Below are 7,862 nucleotides of genomic sequence, written 5' to 3'. Positions count from 1 at the left end.
TGTGAGAAGTGTGAAGGGCCAACGTTGCCTTCACATTTTCACCAAGTTTTAGAAAAATCTAATGGATGGGGCAAAAGTTATGGGGTAAAAAGTGTCATTTTTTGCAATTTTGGAGCATTTGTGACCTTGGAACACCAAATTCCAGTGAAAATGGACAAACTGTGCAATTTCACGCCTTAAGACATATATATTTGAATTCATCACCATGGAAAACTACTATATAGACATACATATCAAGTTTTTGAGTAATATGAAAAAAAGAGCTCCGAGAAGGGATTTTTTTTTAGCCATAAAAGTCCCAGAGGGATGCGAACCAGAATTTTGTCAGGGTCACCCATACTGAATTTATATTAAGAACAATGGCCTCCACATTTTGGTCAAGTTTCAGGAAAATCTAATGGATGGATCAAATGCTATGGGGCAAAAAATGTCATTTTGGGCCATTTGGGGGCAGTTTTGACCTCTTTTGAGCCCCTGGGGATGCAACGGGAACTTTTGCAAAAACATTTTTTTTACTGTGCATATCTATTTAATGAAATACAATTTGTGGCAAAATTTCAGGAAAAACTAATAGATGGTTATCTGGCAATCATCTGGAATAACGGACTCACGCCACTGAAAACATAGGTCCCTCTCCGATAAATCGGGGAACCAATATTATATAAATGTTTGGATAACAAATAAGATGGCATTCTAGAGCCTTGGATTACATTGACAAATATTTGTTATGCAAGATTATTGCTTCCAGACCCCTATTATTATAACGTTGTTATATGCCTTTGCAAGTTAACTGGTAATCACTTTAGACACAGGTATTATATTTGTTTCCTTCTCCTAAATAGGTTATCATAAGCCTTGTTGAGGAATCCCATCTATACCCGTTTTAAAACAAAAACAATCTTTTGCCTTGATAAGCAGTTATGTAAAACTAATAAGCTCTCTCGGCCCAAAAGCAAACTGGTTTTAAGAGGCTATTATTAAACCTGTCACTAATTTTCATCCAAACATTTCCACCTTGAGGAGGCCAGGAGTTGGATTTAATTGTCAGAGATTCTTTGATACTCTTATCCTTTGAGATGCTTCAACAGCTGACAGGAAGTTATCCTCAAAAGTCATACCGACAATAACAACATTGGAAACACACACACACACACACACATACATATATATATGTGTGTGTGTGTGTGTATGTATATATATCACGACAAGTATTTATTATTATTTTGGATTATGATTATCTTCATCAGTTATTATCATTTACTCAAAGTTAAAAGTGGCAATTGTATATTTGGTTGCCGACAAGATAAGATGAAAGATGTTCTACTGGTGCAGGTCAGATTCCTGGCAGTTTGGGGCTTGTACAAAATACAATTATCTTTTATACATAATATCAAATGACAATCAAGACATATCAGAAATGTGTCTATCATAGCATATACAGATCCAACTGTTAAATATTACTGTGCGCACTCACACACATACGCACACATAGTATCTACCTAAAATTCTAACCCTTATCCTAGAGTGGCTTCTGCACCTTGATAAGTGTTAACCACCCAAGTAAAGTAAAAAAATACACCAGAGTTGATAAAATGTAGCTTTGCTTCTTTATCTTCATGTTTTACATGTTGGCATTTGTCGAACAGTTTTTAGAAATTGTTCTGTACACGTACAGATTTAATATTTGTATGAGTTTAATTATGCATTTAAGATATACATTGATCTCATTTATCTTCATGCAACGCATGTCCTCAATCCTCACAAGCCAAGTCTCATTTTAATACATCATCACACTATGCACACTTTTCTCCATCTATAGTGGTAACACTCTGCTGGTTAGTGATGGCAAAATTTCTTTCAACTTATTCTATCCACTCGTTACTTTTGCAATCATACTAGTACTTGTTGCTCCATCTTATGTTCTAAGGTAACAAAACTTCTGATCAATGTTAATAACTTTGCTATATAAATGTATTTTCTCCATATCTGAATTCTCATCCATCTTCATTGTCTTTCACTTTTTTATTTTTCAAACTGGTTATCCTCCCTCAACCTACCAATTAAAGTACACTTTTGTCCATCCAATGCTTATAAGTTCTAAAAAAATGCTTATAAAACACTTATAAAATGCAATGCTTCTAAAAAAAAAGATGAGTTACTTCCAACTTTCTTTCTACAAACTGAGTAGGGAACTTTCCAATTTCTGGTGATTTGCCAACACTACAATCACTAATCATCACTTTGGTCTTGGTAGCCTTCACTCTCACACCTTGGGTTTCTATAAAATTTCTCCAAATTTTTAACTTAACAGGCAATTCATCATATTGAATCGATTCCGGACAACATATAGTTCTGTGAGATAAATAAAAAGCAAGCGGCTCCGTACAGGATCTTGATATTCTACTTTGACATTAAATCTGTCACATAACTTTGAACATTTTGTACATGGTTTAAACCCCCTTCACTAACCTGTCATTTACTTTATGCAAAGCCTAGCGAATCATCCCTCTTGACACTCTGTCAAAAGCTTTGTCCAGTTCCACAAAAACAAAATACAGGTTCTTCCTCTGCTTAATGTACACCTCTTGTATTTTTCTCAGGAGAAACATAGAAGCGATGGGAATCTATACAGGAAAAAACAAACAAACTACATTTATGCCTATACTAGCAGGGGTGCCGGGCATTGCCTTGGGGTGTTTAAGTGGTGTAATAAGGAACCCTGGTGTAAAAAAAAAAGTGGTAGTAGTGGCGAGGAAATCTAAACAACAGTAGACAGTTTGGTTAAGAAAGGTGTTAAAAAAAGTGGTAGTAGGCAGGCAGGCTCAACCCCGTCAGGTGAAGGAGGAAAGGAAGATTTAAAAAAATGTGACATCTAAGCCGATGTCTCCATAGCGTGACTGGAAATCCTAAGTGTTGAAATTAAGCATAGTCAATCCAACTGAGACGATGACTTTGCAAAAATGTTGACCCAAAAACCGACCCCTCCTTCTAAAAAACTGCCCAATTGAGGATGAAGGAATGAATGTTTTGGGCCAATTTTTCAATATTTGTTGAGCTCGATACCAATCCCATCAGGATCCGTTGTGTCTGTCAAAAAACCGATGATTGAGATTTATATTATAGACTAGCGGGGGGTACCTGTCATTGCCCGGGTGTTTGGAAGTGTGTGTGTTAAAAAAAAGTTGTAAAAGAAAAAAAAAGTTTTAGTAGGAAGGTAGGATTGAACCCCAAAGCGTGTTAAGTTAAGGGTTAAAAAGTGAGTCAAGTCAAAGAGGTTTGATTGACAGGTGCCCGCTTAATGAAGTCATTACGAGAGTTTTACGATGACGTGGCAGTTTTTTTTATTTACTGCAGGGGCAGCTTTTAATATACCGGGGTCGTTCCTAAAGTAAGGCCTCCTATTTTTTAACTTTAAAATATCAAAGAGCTATGAAGTCGGGAGTGTTACAATTAAAATAAGCGACCTATTGTGCACCACAATTTAGTTTTTTTACATAGTAATGACCATTCTCAATGCCAGCCTCTTTGATGGCTTAGTTGTAAATGTTCAAAGCATGCTTTGTCAACCAAATCACTGTTGCTACTCTGAAATCGACAAATCCATCTCCTAACAGTGTTCACATCAATTGCATCGATTTCGTAAGCGTTCAATAGTGAACGTTGATCGGTTCAATTTTTTTCTGTATGGAGGAATTCAATGAAATATCTCTGCTTCTGATGCACGTCCATGATAGGAGTTGCTTTCTTTAGAATCTCACACTGTTAATATCTGTAACAAACCGATGAAACTTTCAGGTCAGGAATGCATGAGCTCAGTCATCATAAAATGCAATTTGCACTCCCCTTGATCCTTGGCATATAAATAGGAGGCATTACTTTTGAAATGTCCCTCATATTATCACTAGATTAGTTTCCATAATCTTCTATAGCTTCTATATATATAAAAGCCAAACGTCTGTGTGTATGTATGTATGTTTGTTTGTAACGCTAAAACTTTTGAAAGACGGAACCAAACTTGACAAATTTGGTATCATATCGAAGCCCCATCACCCGGATGATAAATATCGAAATTTCACATCAAACGGACCACTAAAAGTTGGTCAACTGATCAGTTATCTTCGAGGGGGGCCCCAAAAAAACCTGTCATTATCTATATATATAAAAGACAAATGTTTGGTGGTAACGCTAAAACTTGAGATGAAAGATTCCTCTCCCCTAAGAATAAAACATATGTTCAATATCTGCTTTTGTTTTTTCATTGTTTATACGGTCCCGAGCAACGCCGGGTAGCCCTGCTAGTATATATATAAAAGCGAAAATGTATGTATGTATGTATGTTTGTGTGTCTGCTAAAAACTTTCGACAGACGCGACAAAAATTCACAAACTCGGTATCATATCGAAGCCCCCATCCTTCGCTTGAAAAATATCGAAAAATTGGCCAAAAACGTTAACTTTTTCACCCCGAAATCAACAATTTTCGACAGGAGGGGTCAACAAAAACGGGTTTCTCGTAACGATGACCGATTCTACGCATGCGTCAGATGACGTCATGACGTTGTGACCTGATTTACTTTAAATAGTTTAAAAACCAAACACATTTAGTCTACGTCGCTTTAGCGCAGTTGATTAGCGCGTTTGTTCATTATCTAAATGTTTTGGGTTCGAATCGTGGTGTGAGATGGTTTTTTTTTTTCGATTTTTTAAATTTAAATATTGAACCCTGTGTTATTCAAGCCATTTTTCACATAACGTTCGTTTTCCTGTTTTTTTTTTGTTTTGTTTTTTTACTTCGCTTATTCTTAGCGACACCCCAAAACACCTGGGTATCCACCGATTTTTAAAATTTTAATATCGAAACAGGCTTATTTAAGCCATTTTTCACGTGTTTGTTTTTCTGTTTTCATCGTTCGTTTGCCTTACGTTAGATTTTTCCGTGTTTTTTTTAAGTTTTGATTACCCCCCCCCCACACACTTAATTAAAACGTTGAATGCTTACATCGTCGTCATCGTCATCGTCGTCGTCGTAATGCTCGACGACTTTCAAACATCTTTCACTAAGTCATTCTGGCTGGCCGATTTTATTTTCAAACTTCGCCTCAAGGCTTCAGGTTCGATCCTAACACCCCCTCCCTGGTTTCTTTTTTATTCAACACCACACACACCTACACACACCCGGGCAACGCCGGGTACCCCTGCTAGTTATATATAAAGTGCAAAATTGTGTGTTTGTATGTCTCGGAGAAACTTTTGGCAGAGGCAACGAATCCTCACGAGAGAGGTATCGTTTTAAAGCTCGACCCTTTGGACGACAAATATCGAAAAATTGGCCAAAAACATTAATTCCTTCACCCTAAACTGGGCAGTTTTCTATAAGGAGGGGTTCGTTTCTTTGAGTCGTCATTTTTGCAAGTCATCATATTGGTGGGATTGACTTCATTTAATTTGAATGCTTTCGACTTTCAACGGTCGCATCATGGAACATAAGACGTCAGATTTTCTGTCACTTTCTTTTCAGCCTTCGTTTCTGTCATGGGTTTGAGCTTGCCTTCCACTTCAAAAAAAAAAAAAAAAATTAACACCTCTCTCCTCCACCCTGGCTGCCTACTGTTATTTTGATCCCCTCTCCCGGCTATTACCATATTTTTTTTTAACACCTTTCTCCACCCCCTGACGTCCCTTACTACACAACCCAGGCAACGCCGGGTACACCCCCACCTCCACCCGCAACTACTATTTTCTTTTTACCCCTCTCTCCACCCAGTCTGCCTACTGGTGTTTTGACCCCCCCCCTGCTACTACCACTTTTTTTAACACCTCTCTCCACCCGGACTTCCTACTACTATTCCCCCCACACACCTCTCCCCAGCCGGTCAACGCTGGGTACCCTCGCTAGTTTTTAATAAAATAAAATAAACGTTTGCCTAAGGCTGTAAATTGTGAATATTTTTGTAATTCTTTGTTTTTATTTTTTTCTTTCTAGGTAAGAGAATTAAACGTGTTTTTGTTTACCAAAAATACTACCCATACTAAGGTATTGTGCATTTTACATACTTCACTTTATTTTTGTTTTGTTTTGGAACTTTATTATTTGCTGACTATTTTTTTATCTAGCATTGTCCGGGAGTTTTTATTTTTTGTTAACTTTTGTTTTGCTTTTTATTTTTTTATTTTTATTTTTTTTAATTCTTGTTTTTTACTATGTTTTTCTTTTTATCAATTTAAAAAAAATTAATTCCAAAATTAAATTTACTTATTACGGCAATTAAAAATATGGTAATTCAATTATTAACTGAAACAGATGAGTATAAAGCCAAAATTAATTTTGTTCGAATGATATAGTTTATTTATAAAATTATTGAATAGAAATAGCTTCCAAAATGAGAATTGTAAAACTAGGAATGGTTTAAACATTTTAAATGTTTCCAAATTCCTTCTAGAATTCGAAAGACGACAAAATAATTCTTTGTTTTTTGGAACTATGATAATAGTGGCTAACTTGCTTAGGAAGAAGCAGAGATCCATTGAAGTGGATATAATTTTGTAATATCATTATTTTTTTTTAATAGAATGGGGAAAACGTTATTAAGTATTTCAAGTGCTCTGATGAACTTCAAACACTAGTACCCTCTCAGCAACATAACCTTGACAAACCTGACATGCAGTAAAATCCCACACCTACCCCTAGAGATCCCTAGATGCCGAGTAGCTTTTTCCCTAGGACTGCTGCACTTTGGAATTCTCTCCTAGGTTCCTGTGTCCCTGACTGTTCTGATATGCAGAAATTCAAGGCTAATGTGGAAAGACAAATGGCTGCCCAACTCCATAAATAATGTCCCTGCAAATCTGGCTCCAAATAGTAGCTCTGCACAATTAAGTGGCTCTGTGCCTTGTTTGGAGTGAAATGGCAACCCCCCCCCCAAAAAAAAAAACTGAACACGGTATAGGTTTAAAAAAAAAAGACTGAAAAAGAACAAACCTATAGAAAAAAGGTGATGACGTAAGCAAGGTTTACTTGTAAGTTAGATCTCTGTATAGAATCTTATTCCCTCCCTCCAAAGTATGTGGCTCTCGATTAATATAGTATTTGGAAGAGTCCATTAATGGGTAGGTGACGGTCCCATAACAATTAATAATACAATGGAAGATTAAATATGCATTCGACAGTTCACGGTTTGTACATAATCATTAAGACAAAAAGATGTTGTCATTTTTTCAAGTTTTAAAAACGTTTTTTGTTTCGTTTTCAAAAAAAAAAAAAAAATTCTCTGAGTCTGCTACAAAAGGTATCCCATAATTGTCCCCATTTCCAGGCGAAAAACTTCTATGTTAACTAGGGACTTCTTTTTGAAAAAGATAGATGTATTGAAAAGTAAATAATAATAATAACAACAACAACAACAACAACAAAGCAATAACAACAACAACATGTTCCATAAGGGGTAATGGAGAGTGATAATATGAAGTTATTATTGGATACGAATATGATTGAAGCAAGGAGACCAGATTTAGTCTTTTTTTTTTTTTTTTTTTTTTTACATAGGCAGCACCACATTATCAAGGCCAAGAGGCCACTCAAGGATAAGGGTTAAAGAGTGTACAGTAGAAATTGGACATTATAGTAATCATTAGTAATGAAAATTTGGTAAATTTGATAACTTATATGGAACGGCTCATCAAGAACTTATTTACGTTAGATTTGAACACAACCATATTGTAGTCAGCCGGAAAGCAGGAAAACGGAAGACAATTCCACAGGCGTGCAGTTCTAAGAAAAAAGCTTTGTTCATGGAATCTACGTTTAGGTTTAGGCACAGATAAAGAGTGGGGGGAATTATTGATAGTGTTTACAGCTAGACGAGT

The 7,862-nt window shown here is 36.1% G+C and overlaps 1 protein-coding gene across 5 annotated transcripts in view; it reads left to right on the top strand.

Annotated features, from left to right (window-relative positions):
- Positions 1 to 7,862, top strand: part of LOC145292168 (LYR motif-containing protein 1-like) — a 659,461-nt gene that overhangs the window by 494,459 nt on the left and 157,140 nt on the right. For 3 of the 5 annotated variants that reach the window (XM_080138378.1, XM_080138376.1, XM_080138377.1), the window contains exon 5: positions 5,983 to 6,033. The exons of the other annotated variants lie outside the window; for them this stretch is intronic. In XM_080138378.1, coding sequence (XP_079994504.1) covers positions 5,983 to 6,033 — 51 coding nt within the window. The remainder of the gene's footprint in view (positions 1 to 5,982; positions 6,034 to 7,862) is intronic. 5 annotated transcript variants of the gene reach the window in all.

This window comes from Euprymna scolopes, chromosome 13 (genome assembly GCF_053919585.1).
Source record: "Euprymna scolopes isolate OS-2025 chromosome 13, ASM5391958v1, whole genome shotgun sequence".
NCBI lineage: Eukaryota > Metazoa > Mollusca > Cephalopoda > Sepiida > Sepiolidae > Euprymna > Euprymna scolopes.
The sequence above is the reverse complement of the archived record's forward strand: the minus strand, read 5'-3'. Positions and strand labels throughout refer to the sequence as shown.